We start from the raw sequence: 21724 nt of genomic DNA on the forward strand, positions 1-21724 counted from the left end.
TAGCTTGTCTTTTGAAAGAGGAAAGAAATAATTTTATCTATACATTTTGATTTATATCATGTGCTAATTCTTTTCATATATTTTCCACTATTTACAATATGAAAAAAGGCTACGAACACAATTAAAAAAAAATAGAGAGAGAGAAAAAGCAAGCAAGGAAATGTGGCACCTTTTAGTTTCTCCACATAACACCTTGCAATTGCCTTCATTTTCTAGAGAGATGGGTAATTGTTTTCTTAAGGTAGTAAGCTTACATAGGCTATTTTCTGGGGATCCTAAAATATTCAGGAGGGGATGCTACCTAATTACATTTTAGAACTGAGGATTTTAGAAAGTTTGAGAGTCATGCTGAGTAAGGCGTGAATGTAGGTATTTCTCTTTGCTGTTCCACATCCATGGTTTTCAATGGACTAGATCTCCAGAGTTGTGGGTTTCAGCCTTCAGCTGCAAAACCCCAAGTGTCTCAAGACCACATCTATTAGTTTTGAGAAAAGTGAATAAGAAACGGAAATCTGTTGTCATTTGGCTTAAATTTGTTCTATAGGAACTGACAACCAGGGTTTTCAAGTCAATGAAGGACGTTATGAATGGTACTTTATGGAATTTTACATATTTAAAGGATGATGTTTTGTTTGGAGAAGAGTTTCATTAATGAAACTCGGTGCTCCCCTCTCTGTCACACAATCTTTCATGTTTCTTCTTCTTTTTTCCCCAATATATCTGCAGGAAATTTCAAATTCCTCATGTTCAGCTAGGTTAGGTGACCTTTACAGGGAGTTAGGCCACTTAACATCTCCCAGTGGCTGGAGAGAGATATCAGATTAGATCTGCTATTGATGTGTATCACAAAGCTCTAATGATGGTCTGTGTCCAAACCCTATCCATGCTGTTTTCATAATCTGGCAATTAATTTAAACAATGAGCAAAAGAAAATGATTCTAAGTCACCAACTGTTAGCAGATGAAAAAGTTGACCAGTAAACTGCCTGATGATGAACAGGCAATGATCAACAAGAGAGAGATGAACCTCATGTTTCAAAATATGACAGCTGCAAGCTAAAACTGCTAGATTCCATCCCCAGATTTTTGACAAAAGAGAAAAAATGAGGAAAAATGATCTACTCATTATAAATAAAATTAACCTGACAAAACAAAGGGATTAGCATCAAGTCATGTAATGATAAGCCTTACTTCAATAGCCACTGAGTTCCATTCAATTATCTTTATGCAGAGAACATACATACAGACAGCTAAAACTTGTTGGCATGGTAAAAGGCAGCTTTGGCAGAGCCTCCATGGACCAATATGTAATTTCTCTAAACAGTGAAAATAAGGTCTTTTTTTCCCAAGACAACAGTCCTGTATGTATTTATTTCATGCCACTTACATAAAGTAGATCTAGTACCCCAAAAGTAAAAACCTTTTTTCAGCAGCTGCTAACTGGTCAACAAACTTCCTCATATTCCATTCATTGCAAATGGCAATCTTCTTTTTATTATTACCTAACTCAGCCAAGTTTGGCCAGCTGCTCATGCCTTTTATAATTTTATTTGAGATGGCTTTTGGTGGTGGTGTTTGGCTTGGTTGTGGGTTGGCTTGGGGGGTATTTTTGTAACTTACCTAGTAAAGATTGTGAGTTAATATCCCTTCTTTGGGTGAATTGTCGTCCAGGGAGATCTTTTGCCATGACAAAGATAGTGGAAAGCAGAGTGTGTCCAAACAGCAGAAGGAAGCAAACAATCATTTTCTTCATCTTCAAGAAATAGAAGGACATTCAAGGATGTGAAACTGCAATAAGGGAGAGGAGATGAGCTCTTTGATTACACAAAAAGATCCACTGTAACCATGTCAGCCGCAGCTGCACTGCTTCCCTCCCATCACATACAAACATGCAGATACACTGGCTTGAATAATACCTACACTGTCAAGAAAGATCTACATAATAAAGTGGCACTTAGGAGACCTTGCATAGCGTTCGTATTACTAGTTGAAGTTCAAACTGAATAGTTAAAATGTATCATTTTTTTAAAGAATTCATAATAATAATGTATTTTCAAAGCAGAAAAGAAACCTCGTTTCAGTCAATCTATGAGCATAAACAGGCTTGAGGAGCACACAAATCCATTTTCATTATTCTACTCAGCCCTCTTTTGCATTTTTTCAGAAGTTTAATGGCTCTTGTAGCCTGAGGGATACCTGCTTCAGAGAATCTCGGAGTATTGACACAAGAGAAGGGAATATATTCCAGAAACAGCAACTATAAATACAAACTGGTGACAGCTCATGCTTCCTTTTCAGGAGACTGTCCATAGTTGCCAGCATGAAGATAACAGTGCAAGATGAATCTTGTTTACTCAAGGAAACTTCTGAGGACTGGTAATGAGCTTGCCATAGACTGTGGAGAAATTTTGTCATAGAGAGGAACAAGGTGACAGGCAAAATTCCTACACTAAGAGATGATTCCCGCCCACGAGTTGGTTAACACACCATCAAAAGCCACAGCTGACCCTGTCCACAAAGAGAAAGCTAACACTAACATTCTAAGGGCTCATCTTCTGGCCATGTCCCCTGTTGGTGGGCTTCCTCAGATGGTGATTCCTTCTACCTTCCCCCAAAACTTATTGTTCCTATCTAACAGGAGCTAACAGGAGAGATGAATAAAACTACCTGCTCTCACAACAAAGAACTGTTCTACCTGAAACTGAGTGGAAATTTTAGAAGCAGTAGAAATTTTAGCAGTAATTCTTGGTTAAGTAACTAGCACATTGAAAACAATTTCAGTAGGGTCCTACACTGGATAAGCAGACAGAATCACAGATCTGTAACAGAAGACAACTAAATGGTGCTGTTCAGAGAATTTTTTCCCCACCATGAGGTATCCAGTGAAGAAAATTCTGAGTAAATATTTTCTGTCTAATAAAAAGGTTTTATACATTATTCTCCAGTCTGTCTCACACAATCATTACAGACTGATCTATTTTTTGGTCTATCAATCTATTTTTTTCCTTTTGTGTACCCTACTCAACATCCCCAAATGTGAGCACACGGTTCAGTATATATGCTAGAGAACAAAATGCACTGAGTTTTTGCACTCAAAATGCCCAACTTTGCTTAAACATTCAATAGTATCCAATAACAGGCAATATATAATTTAAGGACATTCAAACTAGGAAAGAGATGTAAATAGTTGGTGTTTATAATAGAGGCCACAAAAAATAAATTTCTGGAGCCCTAGCAGCATGGACACCTGGATGATATTACTGGTAGAGTATTTCCAAGTGCTCTAGTCAGAAACAAATGGACACTGCAAACAGCACGCACCACTGAAAATGGGACAACATTCTGCTGGAGGCAACAGTTGTTACTGCTGGAGATTACCAATGAAAACTTCCTCCAGGTTGTCTCCTCATTTCCCAGAATATCATCAACAACCACAGCACTGTGCAAGGGGGCCTTCTCTCTGCCTGGCCTGCTCCTTCAGCACACAAGGCAAACAGACCTCAAGGACACATGCCAGTTTTAGCACCAGTGTTTCAGAAACATAGAAGCCATGCTCAGAGAGCTAAGGAGCATAGAGAAATATGCTCCTTTATCAAGGCTGTCATGGTGTTTGGGTGACATAGTTTAGTGTGAGGTGTTCCTGCCCATGGCAGGGGGGTTGGAACTAGATGATCTTAAGGTCCTTTCCAACCCTAACTATTCTATGGTTCTATGATTCTGTCACAGGAGCCAGGAATGAGAGTTTGGTCAAGAGGCCTACTTGGCTGTTACATAGTTAACAGTTCCCTAACTCATCCCTCCTTCCCAAAGCCAAAGGCTGTGTATGTGATAAGAGCTGACACTGATCCAAGCCTGTTGTACCCTTTCATCCACACTGAAAGTTTCTGTGCTGCCTTCCTGAGGTGATGATAGTTTGGACTTGTTGTACTTTGCTCTATTCCATGTACATATTCATGTTCACTGCTGCTCACGTTTTCACATGACCAGTAATATTGTGGTTGCACAGCTTCTCCACATACAGTCCTCCCATAGTTCTCTATTTATATTCTGGGTCTTCTGCAAGGTCCTCTGTCTTCACTCTAGAAGTTGGATGGTGTTTATTGTACCACATTTGGTATTTAACACCTCATTTTCTCAGCAGGCTAAGCCAGGCTGCTGGCACAGCCTTCTCATGCTGGCTAACCCTTGGTCTACCAGCCAAGAACACACTCCCAAAGTACCAGACTTACACATACTTTTGTGGCTACCTTCAAGCACTTCAATTCCAGCCGCCACAGGAGGATTATTCAGTATTACACCACTGGGGGTTACCTGCTGCCCATACACCTCAAAAGCAAAGGACACCAAGAAGAGGTGTGACAGTCCATAGGGCTCAACCAGGTTAAACACCAGATGCAGTGGCTTCCACTAGCTTCCGTCCATGGAGAGGGGAAGATAAGGGTTCTATGCAGGGCTTTCACAGCAACCTTGGAGTAGCCAGTGCAGCACACTGTTCTACTGGACATGTGAAAAAGCTGCTAATAGAGAACAAGTAACTGCTGCTCACAGTACAATCTAGTGAGGGCTGCTTGCAGTATCTGCAGCTACCTAGAAGATATAAAGGAGGAGATTCTCCTAGAAGGTGGAAAGTAAATATACAGACTCTCCTGTTCTTTTCAGGCTTCTCTTGCTCCCTAACTGACTGCTGGTCAAGAGCTAGACGTTTCCATGATGTTTTCTAATCAGTTTTACCTCTGCTTTGCTTAGCTATACACCCATGCAACAGAATACTTTTTATGGATTTTCAGTTTTCTTGAAGTACAGTGTAAGAATACTGAAAAATGAAATCAGGACTTCATCTTTAAAATACTTATCTTCTTTCTTGGACAGCACTCGAAAACAGAAGCCTTTTTCTACCCTTTCAAATACCTGTCCATGGTAGTCTTCTCATAATGGACTGATAACTGTTTTGGACAGAGACACTGATGAATATTGAGTGTAAATGGTGATAATCAATGACTTTCTCCACTGCATTGTGCATGTTATTAAGGTTTGTCCTCTTCACTACGATAACTCTCAAATAATGTGGAGAGCAAAGTGGTGCTCTATAGCTTATGCTGAAGTCAGTGTCCTTCCATCTCTTACTTCAGGAAAAGCTTTTTCACACAGAATCCAGAAACCCTCCCATTAGTCTGGAAGGCCACCTTTTTTCATTCAGGTACCTTAAAAATGTACTTATTCTTGCTGGACAGGTCATGCTAAAGAAGAAATTGGAAAGCATAGCAGTATGTTTCAGCTCATGTCTCCCACTCTTCTGGGTGGTCTCCTTCCTCAGCTTGCAGTACAAGTTCCCTTCCAAGGCTAAATCAGAAACATGAACTCCACAAACCCCTACATCTCCACCTTCTTCATCTGCCACCAAAACTGGCACAATGCACAGAAGCGGAAATTCTCAGCAGTTACCTGGAACACCAACACCTTTAATAACTACAGATAATAACCCCTCTCTTGAACCCTATGTAATTTCTCATCATAGATGGGAAGGAAAGGGAAGACAAGAAAAAACAGCAGAGGCAGCAGTTATTACCACCGCAGAAGCTGCCATCAGTTTTCCTTGTTTGATAGTTAAAAGAAACAGCCATTTATTTTCATTAAGCTGTCGGCAGATCCAACTTCAGTAGTTTTAAGTTATAAAAAATGTAAGTGCATAAAAGGGGAAAATATTCTGAAGTTCTTTCAGCATTCCCTATTATGTACCCATTTTTAAGAAACTGTGATCAAATCAAAAGACTTTTACTCAAGTTAAAGGAACAGCAAGTGATTTGTGCAAGCCAATAAAATCAGAGTCTGTGTCCCCAAGTTAGCAAGCACAGTGAGTTACTTGGAAAAAGAATGATCTCTTATTACATGAAAGCCACAAAATACCTCATTCTCAATCCCATCACCTCAGAAATTATACAAACCCAAGGACATCAGGCACGGTAAAGCCCTGTTAACTATCAGTTACAACTTGTTCCAAGATACTTTACTATCCACAAACCAGCACATGCATTACTAGTCCGTTACTCATAAAATCACTCTGTGTGGTATGGGTATCAGGACATAGAGTATTAATAATTTCCTCCATCTTTCTGGACCAGTTGCTGACACAGGCATTTTCCATTTCTGAAAAATAGCTATATAGCCCCACAGAGTCCAATATCATACCCATCCCTAGCCATGCAGGTATGGCATTGGGGCAGGGGGCCATAATCAGGAGGATATTTAGCACATCTGCAAGAAGCACCATCTTGCCTTCAGCCTTACAAAGGAGTGCTCTGCTGTCATCCTGTTCCACCAATTGACACACTGGATTTTCTGCTGCTCCTTGCTGCTCAAGGAGGGCTTCACCAGGCTCAGCAACACAGGACAGGTAGAACTCCCCTAAATCATGGCTGTTAACTGCATCTCACTAATAATCATTGGTGAGATAACCAAATAACCAAATAATAATGAAGAAGAAAACAGGCTGCAGGTGCTCCAAGTTTGTAAATTCCTTATTTGCTCCTCAACCCTGATGGCAGGCACTATATGCACATGAGTATATAACCCACTACTACATCAAGTCCTGCAAAGCAGACTGGTATGTCCTTGCTAACACATTCTTTAGCTCCTTTTAAGAGTCTAACTTATTCATGCTATCAGTAGTATCAGATGAATCTGAGAAACTCATCTCAAAGTCAGTTGTTACTGCAGGTGTGGTCTGAGGCAGACAACCCAAATGCTTTCATAGTAGCAGAGCAAGCCACCACAATAATATAACTGTTGACTTGGCAACATCAGTCTTTTACCAATCTAAAATAATGAGTGTCCAGACACTAAGAGTAATCCAAATCTACAGTGGCTTAAGGACCAGAAGTTGTGTACTCCAGCACAAGAAGACTGGGTCAAATTCTTTGAATGGGTCCATGAAGGTCTCCTTCCTGACAGGAAGTTTTATGGCCACATGTTTTGTGTCTGCAAAAGGGCATGATCCTAGCATGTGATGGCAATTTGCCTGTTCTAGACATGTCTGCATAATGATGGGGCAGGATGACAACCACAGATTCACAGCCTTCCAACCTTTGGTTCCTGCTCTTTCATATGGTCCTTCTCATCCAGCACATATTCCTACCTCAGCATCTAAAAGGCTATTCCAGTGCTCTGTACAATGCAGAGAGGTGCCTCTGCATTGTACTAGTTGATCTGCAACTGAAAGAAACTCCATCAGTACCTAATTATTCTGACTACTGCTACAAATGCTCTCAGCTGAGTTGTATCCTGAAGTAATATAATGAAATGTGACAATGGAAATTAACTTAGATTTTGAAACAGTAAAGGGAAGATCCAAAATGCATTATAGAGCAGTTCCTAGAACGGAGGTGAATGACAACATCTGGTAGTCAGCCAAGCATTTCCACAAAGCCAACACTGTACATGAGTACCCATATGCAGAGTGTAGCTGAAGGTGTTACAGGACACAAGAGGGCAAACACATTCTGGAAGACATTAGAAGAGCACTGGGGATGGTGGAAGAACAGTTTGCCTATCCAAGTACAGAGGTCAGATAAGCACATACACATCTTTATGAATTTGCACACTGAAATGTAGAATGTATCAGAAAGAGCAAAGATGAGCACTGAATTTTGTTGTGAGATGTAAACATCACAGTAGGACTTTTACACAATGGGCTCAGTTATCTAAAGGGCTTAGTGTATATGTACTACTACTATGATTAAATTTTCTACAACTATAATGCAATAAAGAGCATTAAGGGATCCATTACTTATTTTTACGTAAGTCACTCATTTAAATCATAGACTTCCTGCTATCACTGTCACAGAACAACTACTAAATTATAGAAGTCTAGAACAGACCTCTGTAGCTCATCAGCTCCAAGCCCTGCTCAGAGCTGAAGCTGAATTTCAGTCACTTCAGACACATCATATACAAGTTAACAGTGATGCTGTAGAACAGTGCACCCATAGTATGGTTTACTCTGCATAGTTTCCAGTGGTCAGACAGCAAGCTTTAGCAGCAGGAATTCTTATTTTATGACAGCATCAATCTCCATGTCAGGATTTTCTTGGACAATAGGCCTTTTCATTATCTTTGGGGAAGACTCATTTGCACTTTCTGGTTCCAAATCTGATCTAGACATCAGAGTTTCCACAATGTTCTCAGAAGAGTAGCATGGGAAAACTGAGAAACTTCAGTTCTACCATGAAGAGTAGGTATTTATATAAAAGCATATATTATATGACATATAATACATATGTGGGCTGCTTAGTTTTGTGTCTGTGAAGCACAGTCGCAAACCATAACAGACTGCTAATTGCAAATGGAAAGGCTTTTTTTTTTTTCTTAACAAAACCCAATACATCAGTTCTAAAACTTATCTGCAAACCCACACTGACCCCAGTACCAGCACCAGTGTAAAATAATAATTCGGGGATTAAAACCACTCCATTCCAAATACTCCTTGCTCATAAAGAAAACACAGTCCGGCAATGAGTATAAAATATGAAAGGAGCTTGTTAATGATGCCCAGATTATAATTAAATAGCAGTGCTTAGTGTTTTACCCTCCCTTGGAGATAGTTTGTAAATCAAGGGGGAGTATTTAGATCTGATTAGTCTTTCCCTAGTTTGCCTGGATGATTCAAACATCTTTTACTATTACACAGCTGGGTCCCAGGGTCCCAGCTCATAAGCACTAGAGTGTGTGTTAGTTTGCCATGAGAAATCCCAGTGAAGTCAATGGAAAGACTCATGTAATTAGGTGTGAGTATTGAGTGCAAGGTTGAGGATCTTAGCTGCAGCCTTGTGTAATTGAGTGCTACATTTTCTTAAGATATTAAATAAATCAAACTTAATTTGATGAACATAATTATAATCATAGTGATATACACTACAGAGGAAAAGTTTTTAAAAATCTGGTGCTTAAAGCTGACACATCTCTGTGAGGAGTCTACCACTCAGGAAAGATTTTGTAGGATTTTAGGGAAAAGATATTAAGTTCTTGATTTACAGAGAATTTATTATGGGATTCAGTATGATAATTTCATCTGAAGTAGTCAGCTGCCTGATAGTAGCACAGCTGTGACACGTAACACAGCATGTCACCTTTTCAGGTCTCAGTCAGAATCATTCACCCCTTGAGTAACGGCCCCAGAAGAAAACCCAAGCATTTAGGAAGCATTATATAAATCTGGATGTTGCATTCATCCCTCTTGGTCAACACTAACCCATGGTTAAACAGTGACAGTAGCCAGCCTGACATGAAAGAACTCTTCTGAAAGGAACATGTGATCATTAGAGATGCCACAGCAAATTTTACGAGATTAAAGAGCACCATCTCGGTTGGGTTTCAAGGGTAAGTATATCAGATGCAGCAAACCATCCCCACTTCTCCCATCTCCAGCAAACGCACTGCTCTCAGGAAGCCCAGGCAGCTCCCACCTGCGTGGTAAAGGTGACTACTCCAGTGGACAGCTACCTGCAGGTGGTATAAACTGCATCCCGTCCTGCTGGAAGCTGGTAAAGATACACCTGCAGGCCACTCAGTAACAAAAAAGTAAAGTTTGGTAAAGTCTAGGTAAAGCTTGGCTCTGATTCTGCATTGATTTTAAAATACAGTGCACTCTTCCCTTACAGCACATACACTGTTAAATGAGCTCCTGAAGCATGCACGGGGAGGAGAGTGCTCAGACCATGCAGTCCAAAGGAAAACGAAACATTTCCCCCGCTGCTGAAACACGAGCAGCAAACCCCTCCAGCGGGACCCAGCGAGCACCTAACCCAGCCCCAGAACGCGCCGCGGCCCCTCGCCTCGGCCCCCCGCCCTCCATCAGGCCCCTGCCGCCCGCGGTGCAGCCCCCACTCCCCGTGGAGCCCTCCCCGACAGTCCGCTGGCTCGGGGGAGCGGCTGGGGTGCGGCCGCCGCGGGGCAGGGACCCCGGGGCAGAAGTTGCTGCAGGCCCGGAGGTGTCAGCGATGCGAGCCCCGGCGTGCGGCAAGTGAGGCAGCGGGGGGGCCTGTGCTCCGGGCGTGGCGCCCTGGGCCGGCCTGGCGGCGGTAGAGGCGGGGCGCGGCAGAGCAAGCTGCAGAGCCGGGCTTACCTGAGGGGCTGGCGGGGCCACTCCGCTCGGCGGCCAGAAGTGAGTGCGGGAGCGCCTCCTCCCCGCCCGGCGCGGCTTAGGACAGCGCTCCCCCTCCTACCCCCCCCAGGAGCGCTGCGGGCTGAGGGGAGCTGCCGCCTCCCGCCAGCCCCCTCCCCGAGCAGCAGGAGCCCAGCTCAGCTGCACTGAGGGGAAAGGAAGGGGCGGCCCGCTAGGGAGACACTGGCTGCCATTCCTAGACCCTCAAAGCCGGCCCTGCCCTTGCACGGCCCCGGGACGCAGCGGCCCGTATCTCCTCCGCCACCGTCAGGGACGCGGTCTCGCTCCTTTCCGTCTGCCCGTGAGAGACACGGGCTCTTGCCCTGCTCCGTCCCGCTCGCCCCGTGTAAGGGACGCGGTCCCGCTCCGTCCCTCTCTCCCCGAGTAACGGACGCGGTCCCGCTCCTACCCGCCTGTCCCGTGTGAGGGACACGGTCTGGCTTTTCGCTCCCTCCCGCCTGCCGTTAGGGAAGAAACTGGAGCGACGGCCCTCACGGGATCCGCTCCCTCCCGTCTGTCTCCGAGGGACGGGGGACACTCTCCCTCCTGACAGCCCCGCTCCTCCTGCCCTCCCCAGGCTCCCGGTTGCGGTAGTCCCGTCTTGGCCCTCCGCTCCGCGCCCGCTGCGCACCTCGGCCCAGCCGCCGGTTCCTCCCCGTCAGACCTTTCCCTGCCCTGCAAAGGCAGCTCCTGTAGCTGCGGGGGAGTGTCGGACGCGGGGTCCCGCTAGAGGAGAGCGGTGTGGGTTTGGTGTGGCGGCTCAGGGCAGGGCCGTCCGCATCCATCCCCGGCCAGCGCCGTGCTCCCTGGGCCGGGCCAGCGCTCCCTTCCAGGGAAGCTGACCAAGGGAAACGCTGGGGAATGGAAATCCCATTCCCCGCGCAAGGACCTCCGGGCCAAGGCAAACAGTCCCCGGTGAATCATGCGGGAGTCTGCCACCGCGGCGAGCCTCCGGAGCCTCTGTCGGGGAATACGCATCGGGCGGCGTGAAATAAATGGGCCAGGTAGAAGGGGCTGTCGCTTCCCTGCTGTCACAGCAGCGGTGCACTCAGTAGTGCAGGTGGAAAAAGCTGACTGTGGGGTTTGTATCAATATTTACGTTTTCATTGTGTATGAACAAGATAAAGTAAAATTCCTGCTTTGTTCCTGCGATTTCTCTTTCCTGGGAAAAAACGTCGGTGAAAGGCATTCCAAATGACAGAGGTGAGCCAGGCTTACCGTCACGTCCAGCAGGAAAGGGGTAAAATTGCCAAACCAGTGCATTAGGTGCCAGCATGGTCTGAGAGAGGAGATTTGTATCCCCCGGAGTTGCTGGGATGGTGAACAAACCGCAGAAATCAACAGAGCTAATTTGGGTAAGTTTTCCAAGGCACAATTAATTGTCTGTGAGGCAGGTGTACAAAATCTAATCTTTAAGAAGAGGGGTGTAAATGATGAGCAAATCTCAGACTGAAAGGGGCTGGATTAACCCCACCTTTCATTCTGAGCCCTGGCTCCTGAACCTCTTCTGTATCTAGAGGAAAGGGAAAAACTAAAAAGGCAGGTGAACACTGATACACACTATAGCAAACACAGCAAAGCCAAGTGCAGGATAGTTCACCTGTTCTGTTTCATCCTTTGTAGTGTAGCAGAGGCCACAGTCCATAATGCTCTGTCAACTCAAACACAGAATCTATACCCCTGGAGATTTCACTGTGCTGTGGCTTGAGGCACCAGCTGAGTTGCCAGAGGAAGACAAAAGACAGGAGAGAAAGCGCTGTGGTGAGAAAATGATGTGAATTTGCAGGGGCTTGGCTTGGTGGCTTCAGTTCCAACTTATCCAGAAGAAAACTTAACACTAGCTCTTCCCAGATCCCATGCAGCCTGCTGCTCTTGAACACATGGCGAGTATCCCAGCTGGAGATTGCAGGAAAGGGTATGATGGCAGTGAGAAAGCTTGATAAAACATCTATTTGCCTCATAAAAAACAGCTTAGAGGATGGGGGGATTTTTATTTCACTTTGTTAATGAACTTTGCTTTTTATTTAATACCATACCAGAAGTTCAGTGTATTCCACACATTACAGGCTCTCACTGTCTCTTTGCCTCTTGTCCTTTCTCAAGTGATGAGCTTCTGTCTTCCACAGTGTGACTTCTTTTTTGCTTTGGGAGAGACATCGTTCAGTCTGTCAACATTTGGGAGAATGTGTAGAGGAAAGTTGGAAGGTACTAAGTTAGACAAAGCTGGAGGCTTCTATCAGGCAGTGCTTTGATCTGCAGTCAATTATTAAGTTATCTTAAGATCGCTGACTGGGTATCAGAAGCTTTCTGAGTCTTTGCTTTCCTTTCCTGACTTCTCTCAGTGCTTGGCAGGATAGTTTTCAGTCTGGAAGAAACACACAGTGATGTAGGCTGCTTTTGAATTGTCACAGGCAACCACATAATGTAAAAAACATAGTTCAGAAAGTACATTCTATCTTAAAAGCAGGTGCTCTAGTAAAACAGCAGTGAATTGGTTTTCCTCCTGCTGTTAGATGTTTGTTTCAGACCTTCCTACTACAGTTAGACACTTCCTACTAATTTCCAGCCTAAATGTATTTATGGCTTTTTTATACTTGTTTTCTAGTACTAACATTGTCTTTCAACCTAAACGTCTCTTTTTATTCTTCAAGGCTTGCTTAGTGTACTTAGTGACAGCAATAATTTTCTCTTTCAGCCTTCACTCTTGTTTCACTCTACAAGCAAGTTCTTGCTGTATATGTGTTCAGCCAGTTCTTGTGGGTGCATGTGGCAAAACTGAACATGATACGCCATCCGAGCTCTCACCAGATCATTTCTATTTACTGAAAATACTTTTCCTGATGTGGTCTAGGATTTCATTATCATTTTCAGTGGCCTCATTACTGTTAATGGCTGATGGTCATCTTTGTGTTCAGTTTATGTGTGCAGCTGCACCTGTTTGCCAGTGAATAAATCCTACCTGATACATGATCTTTCATTTTATACTGTGGTATTCCATGTCTCCTGAAGTTCTTTCATTCTTAAGATCATTTGGTTGTTTCCAAATGAGGTCCTCCTTCTTGTGTGCAATGCCTATTGAATCTTATATGTTTTATAAAAAAATAAAATCCACTTTTGCCAGCCAATTTCATTAATTAAAAAGTTAAATAAGATTCTCAAAGTGATCTTTCAGTAATTGTAAATAACTTTCTCTAACTTTCCCCTTTGAATGCTCCCTCACCTGTTTTCCTGTTGTCAAGAGCTAGATCCATGAGTTAGGTCCATACTTAGCTCTCCTAGTTCCGATTTCAATTAGTAATTTCCACTGTGGCAATGCTTTCCTGAAGTGCAGACGCATTAGGTCCACTGAATTTCCTTTGCCTAAAAAAAGCAGGTTAGATAAGCAAAATCTCATGTTGGGAAACTAATCCTGCATTTATCACTTATTTCACAAAATTTTTAGTTATTCTTTGCTTCAAAATTTGTTTTGAAGTTCTTATTACTACATGGGTAAGAATAAAAGCTGAGATGGCATTTGAACAAATCAAGTTGTTCCAGTTGCTTTTAATTGGGCACCATCTGACTCAAGCCAATTGTTAAGAAAATTTGGTGTGATGCCTGTGCTGTCATTTGGGATGGAAATTGTCTGCTCCCCTTGACATGAGCATGTTTTAAAGTTCATGTCTCTTGCTTGTAGTTGCTGCTGCTTTTGCTTATTATCCTGCCTTCATCTGTGTTGACTATAATAAAATACTTTAAAACAGCAAAGTTTTTTGTTGGGTAGACAAGAAGAAGAAAGACGTGTTTATCGAAGGCCTAGATAATAAAAATTCTGTTAGCTTGTACTGCAAACAAGAAAATACTTAGAACTTTGTAAAAAAAGTTGAAAGAAATACATAATAATAGTTGTTCGTTCAATAAAAAAATCTGCGGCTTTTGCCAGTGGAGGAATTTAGCTTTTTATTTATTGACATGCAAGGTTTGAAATGTTTACAAATAAGATCATAAAGCTGTTACACAATTAAGTGTCTTTATTACTCTTTATTGTTGTCTTTATTACTGACCAGAGAAATCAAACCATATCTTTTAAATCACTTCAGAAGTTTGTATCCCACAGCCTTCTGATTGGAAATATTATAATATACTTGTAATATTAACTCACAGGGCTTATAAGCCACACTGCAGTGCAATTAATCAAGTAAAGTTTCCAATGCATATACAAATTGGAGTGTATCAATGGAAGCACCGTCCTTAACTACATAATTAAAAGATATGCCCTTTCCTGGGCATTGAAATGAAGCTGTCTCCACTGATCAGCAGGTACTTGGTATCTTAAAAACCATACAGTGCAAGTTCTTTCTAGTTACAACTGGATATTCAAATTTCTACAGTAGCTTGAAAATAAAACTGTATAAATCTTTTCTTACTCTACCAAGCTTTCTAAAAAGGACAAGACAGATTTCTGGTTTTTGGCTTATATGGCTGTTGTGGTTAAAAAAATGTGTAAAGTAGTGTCATGTAAAGCAGGTATGTTACAGTTGGTCAGTAATTGTCAATTGCTTCATGATTCTCCATTGACATCACTTAAAATCACTTAAATAAAAGAGAAGGGTATAAAGTTCAAGTCTGCATCTAATCTGTTTTCTTGAAGAAAAAGATTTATTTATTTAATAAATTTTATTTATTTATTTAAGAGTTAGATAATATGTTATTTCTCATCATCTCCCCCCCCAAAAACATTATCCTTTTGCTATTTCCCCCTTTCTACTTCAGGCATGCACATAACTTTTCTTTACTGTTTTGAGCATTTCTTCCACAGCTAGCCACCTCCTTGACACTTAAAATGATTCTAATTTGTACATGGTACATTATATAGCCTCTAAAAAGAAACAGATTTTTTTAAAACCCATACTATTTTCTTGCATGCACCCTTTCCTTTCAGCTGTCACTTTCCGTATTTCAAGGAACATGCTGCTTTTTAAAAACAAATTCAGTAAAGATTTAAACACAGATGAATGGCAAAGTTTATTTGTTGCTTGTGGTAGAAAGGACTCACCTGAGTGTTAGTGATGGACTGATGATACGTGAATTGCACAGCAATGTTCATGGTTTGTGAACTTCCTTGTATAAACATAAAACCAGTGAAACTGAAACAGATTAAAGAGTTTGATGGACTATGAATTTGTAAAGAGCCTGCACTTACTCTTCTCCCACACTTCTGTGTTGATTTTGCTGTGTTTTAGTTCCAGGTGTTTGAGGATTAGGATCTTGGCTGGCTTTCTACTTAATTCTAAGATTGACGTATTATACTTAAGGCATCTGAAAAAGGCAAATAACTCACTGGTGTGCATGGCCAAACATCATACAGTCTCAGTTCAGCCCTTTCTGCTTTGCTGTTGCTGTCCCACTGCAGAGCTCCACCTTACTGTGCCATGGATAGCAGCTAAAGTTACCTGCAGTGGCTTAGAGAAATGGGCAGGAGGAAAAGGTTTTGCTTATTGAAGCCCAGATATTGCAATTAACAAATGTTTTCCTACAGAAATTCTCCTAGAAACTCCATTTGGCTCTTCAGTATATTTTGGAAACAGAAAATAAGAACTCTTGCAACTGGTACCTGAAAAGCAAGCATTTGCCTCTTATAGGGGTTACATCCTTTCTTCCTTTTCCTCAGAAGAATTGTGTGGTAGGTTATGATTACTGTCCATCCTGGGCAATGTTTCCTGGGGAAAAAAACCTGTGATCTATGATATCATCTGAGGTGGGACTAAATGAAGTTACATACTGTTGATAAAATGCATACTGAACTCACCTGTGGACAGCAGTCACCTATTTTAACTAGCTGAAAAATTGTCCCAGGATTGCTATTCTGCTAAGTATATTCACAGGCTTTACTGTTGCTGTAACTTTCAATATGTGGACAGTAAAACTGCATTTTCAGCATTTCCCTTAGTAATTTAAGATGTGCCATGCTTAAATTCAACTCCTCTTTCCTTCAGAATCCAAGACAGTAATTTTTTACTCAGTTCCTGGGACAAAATTGAAATCACATATACAAGGAACTGGACTTTTAGATGTTTCAACGTGATCCAGAAAGCATGCAAGTTGCTAGTTCTGAATCAGTCCTTGCACAATGAAGAATATACTAAGCATAGTGATGTGTTTGAATTTTCACCCGTGTCTGGATCTTAAGCAAAATAACAAGGTTCTTCATGAGTCTTAGGTAATGTCTGTGTTGTGCTCAAAATAGGGACGCAAATTTCATCTGAACTACAACTTTGGCAGAATTTAGGCAGTTTGGCTCTTGACCTAGCAGTATTCATACAGAACTACGTAGATCAAAGATTAAAAAGTGAAAACGACATCAACGTAAATTTTGATGGTTCAGATGCCAAGCAAACAAATGGTAGGCTATCCAGCCTGATTCCTGGGTGCTTTTTCGTATCATTTGCAGCAGAAACAACTGTTGACTGATCAGTTCTGACTTGAGATTTACCCTGATTTCATCTTTAATAAAATTAGTTGATGATACTACTACTTTATAAAGGAAGCAGACTGTCTCACAGCAAGTGTCAACACAGTTCTTACACACATATGCTGGTCTGCATTTAAGAAAAGTTAATATAGAAAATATGATTAGTGAAATTTGCCTGGCTCTGAATGACCCAGATGAAATATATTCTGTTAAAAGGCTATCACGGTAATGTGTGTCAATTAATACAGAGAACTGTGGCTATTATGAACTAGTTTGGTGGTGATTAAATGTTGCGTACTGGAAGCATTTCTTCTGTTGGCTATGGTACAGCTATGATGGTGACTCCCAGTTAAATTTGGCTTGTGAATGAACCATTTTGAGAAGTTAATAGGAGGCACCGAAGCTTGCACTGAACTTAGATTTAAAGATAACTTATGGTCTTCAAGTTAAACATGTGTTCAGAAATTTTGGTGGTTTCTTAAAATAATCATCTCAAAAAAATATTTGACTTCTGAAAATTTGGTCCTGCAACACCTAGGTTTTTCCCATTGTGGGAAAATGTCATGAAATTGTGTAAGGAAATGTAGATGTTAATTCCCTTTGTTGCCAATCCTGTTCCAACACCCATAAGACAAGAAGCCTGGTCCTTGCTGCCAGGGCTGTGAGGAGGACCTTGGGAGCTGAGGAAGGGCAGCAGGTCTGCTCATCTCTCCGTGAGTCCTTGTGCTGGTCACCCTATGCTCCTTTTATTGACGTTTTGTACTTATATGGTGTCCTTAAGTCACCTCCTAAATCTCAGTTATTAAAGGCATTGCGTTTCCTGAATTTTTTGGTTGATGGCATATTTTCCAACTCTCTAATGGTTCTTTCAGCCCTTTGCTAACCCATTCCAAGGTTTTTTAAACTTTCTGCTTGAATTATTCACAGCTTTAAGGTATAGGCAAAATAGAATCTTTTCTTTTTTTTTCCTTCACTGATGATTTATGCTTTCTTTAAAGTCATGGATGAAGAATTTTAAGCACCATGGAGTCAAAACCTGATCCTTGCAGAGTTTCTCTTGAAATGCACTCACTCACTGAGTGTTCTTTGCTCACATACAGCAGAGGCTGATCAGCTGTTTTGCAGTCTGTTTCATATGTGCAGTGCTGTTGTTATATCATTCTAGTTCCCTAGTCAAAATACTGTGTTGTATGAGGTAAAGTGCCTAAGGAATATCCATGTCTGTAATGTTTACTCTTGATCTCATGTTGCTCCATTTCATAGCCGCTTTAAATCGGATAGTTTGACAAAGCCTGTGTCCTCAAGCTGTCCTGTGTTTTGTTATCAGTTTTCTGAGTATTGCACTGAATGACAGAATTATGGCAAAATGTAGGTAGGAAGTGACCTGAGAAAGTCCCCAAGGGTGGTGTTCAGCTGGGTACAGTTTGTTGAACCTGGATAGGTAGTAAAAGGATACTGCTAATACTGCCACTGAATTCAACTCCAAGGGAAAAGACACACTCTCAGAAGGATTAATAAATTTCTTTTAGCTTCAAAAGCAAGGAAGAATCAACTATCTACTTTGTTATCTGTGATAAGTATAATGCAGGAATGCCAGTTAGAAACTAAAAAATGTCCAGAGAAGACACCATAGGTTGGGAGTGTGTAGACATCACAGACATGATCGAGGATCACATCTGGAAACGTTCCCAGCTTCTGACTCTATCTGCTCTCATAATCCCTAAGGCAAAGCTGTATTTCCTCAAACATTCACCTCCCCCCTTTTCTCACACACCCCTTTTTGTAGCTCATCCGTAGACTGCTTGTGTAAAATGAACTGGTCCCAGCAAGACTGGAACTGTACTGCCCATGCAGCCTTTTGTACAAGGGCATAAGGCAGCTCTAGCTGGTAAATGTAGCTCACATCTAACTGCTGCTGCTCCACAGCAGCAGTTATGGAAACATATGTTTGTTATGTTGCTCAGTGCTAATAGGAATAGGACACTTACAGACAAGTTTTTCTGAGCTTCACTTTTTCACAGGGGGTCTGATTTTCTAGACCCCTGGAGTGTTTAGAATCATAGAATCAAGTTAGTTGGAAAAGACCTTTAAGATCACCAAGTCCAACCTTTACTGAAGGACTTTCAAGTCCACCACTAAACCATGTCACCGAGGGCCTCATCTACACAGTTTTTGAGCACTTCCAGGGATGGTGATTCCACCACTGCCCTGGGCAGCCTGTTCCAATGCCTGACCACTCTCTCCGTGCAGAAATTCTTCCCAATATCCAATCTAAACCTCCCCTGATGCAGCTTGAGGCTGTTGCTTCTCAGTTTATCGCTTTTACTTGGGAGAAGAGACTGACTGCCGCTTCACTACAGCCTCCTGTCAGGCAGTTGTAGAGAGCAGTAATGTCCCCCCTGAGCCTTCTCCAGGTTAAACAACCCAAGTTCCCTCAGCTGTTCCTCATAAGACTTGTGCTCCAGACCTTTCAGCAGCTCCGTTGCCCTTCTTTGCACCTGCTCCAGCAAAGAAGCTTACAGTGTCTGTTCAGCATAATGATACTTCGCCTTTATTGTATTTTATTTGTTCAAACTACTGTGTTGGAACTTTCTATCCAGGCAGAAAAATTGCATTGCAAGGAGAAGAAGAAACAACCAAAAGATAATGATGTATTATGTTGTGCTTTGGGCTTTTTTTAATGCTAATTCACAAGATTAAAAAGCACAAAGAAAATATACCTTTGGAACAGAAACCAGCCAGTTCCTAAGATGAAAATATGGCCACAGATATGACAGATACCTAAATATCTATTTTTAAAAGGAAAACATTTGCATTAAAAAAAGAAGAAATATCAATAATTTGGAGAAAAACAAAAAAGAAAACAACAACTAGTCTGGTTCATTAAAAGCATTTTGAACTTCTTTAGTTGCTTTGACTTTATGAGAAGGAAAAAGCAGGATCTCACAATTGCAGGAAATTTAAGCTGGCCTATGCAATTGATAAAGCTAATTTCATCCTTGGCTCTAATGCAGTGAAGGAAGTGAAACCTATTCCAATTTTCTAACAGTCTGATGGGGAGAAGCCTTTCTGAACTCACAAAAGATGAATATTTGTAACTAATTGGCAACTCTTGCCTTTGTTCCTTTACTTTCATTGCCCTTGCTGCCCTCAAATGAGTGCATCTGATACTGCCAAGAATGACAGCATTCAAGTAGATAGTACCAATCTCAGAGTGTCCCAACAATTTATTGTTTATCTGGCAGTCTTACACTGGTATACTGGTGATGCACAAAATACAACTATAAAAGTAATTGTCTATCCAGTCACCTTTTCTCTGTAAGGGACAGGACACCTGTTTGTGCTTGCCTCTGGCCCAGAGAGGAGCCTGAAAGATCTATGATCCTTAGATTGTCTTATTAGGATGGCATCTGTATTTTTATGAACACCTTGCCCATCCTGACACTGAAGATCCTCAAAAGATTTGATGCTGAAAGTCTACCAGTGCTGGACCTCTGTCTCTAATTTCATCCTTGCCTCTGCTGCAATGAAGAGACCTGAAATTGAGCACTTTGGAGGGGGAAACAGCTTCAAAATTACAGGTGATCAACAGGAGTTTCTGATGAGGAAGTAGAAGGAATCTCAAAAAAATCTCTCAACCCCTCCAAAACCCAGAAGCATTTGGATACTTGGGCAAAGTTTATACGAAAACAGAAATCTGTTTGATAGTGTTATTAGCGGGATGCATGCAAGTACTGTAATGTAGCACAGCTTACAAGCTAAAAGCTCATCCCTGCTATTGCTGGTCATTTTGACCTCAAAGAGCAAACAGAAGTCCTCTGATAGGTCTGCAGAGACTCTGCCATGACTTCCTCTCAGAGCAGCTTCACAGCTCTTCTGTCTTTGCTGGCTCTCTAGCTTTTCCTGTAAGCCAAGTAGCCAGCCCTGCTCCATGCCTCATTCATCTCCTTGCTGTTTATTCAGCCTTCCAAGCGACCCCGTGTCCTCTGCTCCCACTGATTAGTTAAGTCCAGTCCTGGCTACACAAGATGAACCTTTCACGACTTTCTGAGAACCCTCCCATTAGAAAGATTTGAATAATCTGAAAGAAAAGAAGTTCTTCCTTTAAAATAAACTACGGTTGTAGCTTGTTGTCTAAGATAGAGTTGTAGAACTGCGTTTTTGCTTTGAAATAACTTTGTATCTGCTGGCTGGGTGACGATGAGGTTTTCACTCCCGTTGCCTCAGTATTCCATTCTGCTGGAGGTAGACTCAGGCTGCAGGCAGAAGGTCACACATGTGGCTTCCACACCCTGCTGAACAATTTAGCTGCAAAACTGGCCACGTTGCAGAACTGTTTTGGGTCAAGTCCATGGGTGTGGAGACATCACTTACACATAGCAGAGTCCTTCTCTGAAAGAACTCTAATCCTGATTTATCAGAGCCAAGCCTCCCTTCAGATAACCATGGCTGCTGTTTTGGATTTCTCAGAGCTGTGAACTGAGATAGTGCTGGAACACCTCCCTATCATAGACACTGAGATTTTGCAAGAAATGCTTTTTGATGGTACCTGACTGCAACTTCTGCAGCTAATATAGATATGTAAATGGGAAGGATATAACTTAGCTCCAGAGAAGCAGCCTCTAAGGAAAGCAGCCTCTAAGGAGAGTAGCCTCTAAGGAGAAAACCTCTAAAGAGAGCAGCCTCTAAGGATATAGCAGCTCCAGAGAAGCAGCTTGGAGTTGTCTGTCAGACTAGACAGTGTGGCAGGAATTTAACCAATATTCCTTCAGGTTTAAAATAATACATCTGTAGATGTCTTTGCTTTACAAGTGAGACCAAGGTATCATCCACTACAGCAATAGAAATCTGAAACAGAACTGGTGTAGCAGCTAATGTAACAGGTTACAGGAGCAATTCTACTTCCTCCTGACCCAGCGGGGTTTGTAGCAGTGAACCCTGTCAATGCTCTTGATCTGGCTATCTGTGCTCTTTAGAAGACATACATGAATATTGCCCTCCCATGCTCTGTTCCTGTTGCCACTCTTCTCTCCATTCTGCCCTTACCAATAGCCAAGTCTTCCATCTTGCATATTCCCAAGCATCAGTGTGCAGACTTGTTAATATTACCAAAAATTT

At 42.0% G+C, this 21724-nt stretch overlaps 1 protein-coding gene across 5 annotated transcripts in view; it reads right to left on the reverse strand.

Annotated features, from left to right (window-relative positions):
• MATN2 (matrilin 2) overlaps window positions 1-10898 on the reverse strand; it is a 71399-nt gene extending 60501 nt beyond the window's left edge. For 4 of the 5 annotated variants that reach the window (XM_061448029.1, XM_061448031.1, XM_061448030.1 and 1 more), the window contains exons 1-2: window positions 10787-10898; window positions 1620-1787 (exon numbers count right to left, since the gene is read on the reverse strand). In XM_061448029.1, the coding sequence (XP_061304013.1) occupies window positions 1620-1773 (154 nt within the window). In that variant the 5' untranslated portion in view covers window positions 1774-1787; window positions 10787-10898. Of the gene's footprint in view, window positions 1-1619; window positions 1788-10116; window positions 10151-10786 lie in introns of those variants that run through there. The other variant, XM_061448028.1, reaches the window with a different exon arrangement.
• Window positions 10899-21724: the final 10826 nt, after the last annotated feature.

The sequence above is a fragment of the Pezoporus flaviventris genome, unplaced genomic scaffold, assembly GCF_033815535.1.
Source record: "Pezoporus flaviventris isolate CSIRO_AGI_PZ_B2104156 unplaced genomic scaffold, CSIRO_AGI_Pfla_v1 ptg000007l, whole genome shotgun sequence".
NCBI lineage: Eukaryota > Metazoa > Chordata > Aves > Psittaciformes > Psittacidae > Pezoporus > Pezoporus flaviventris.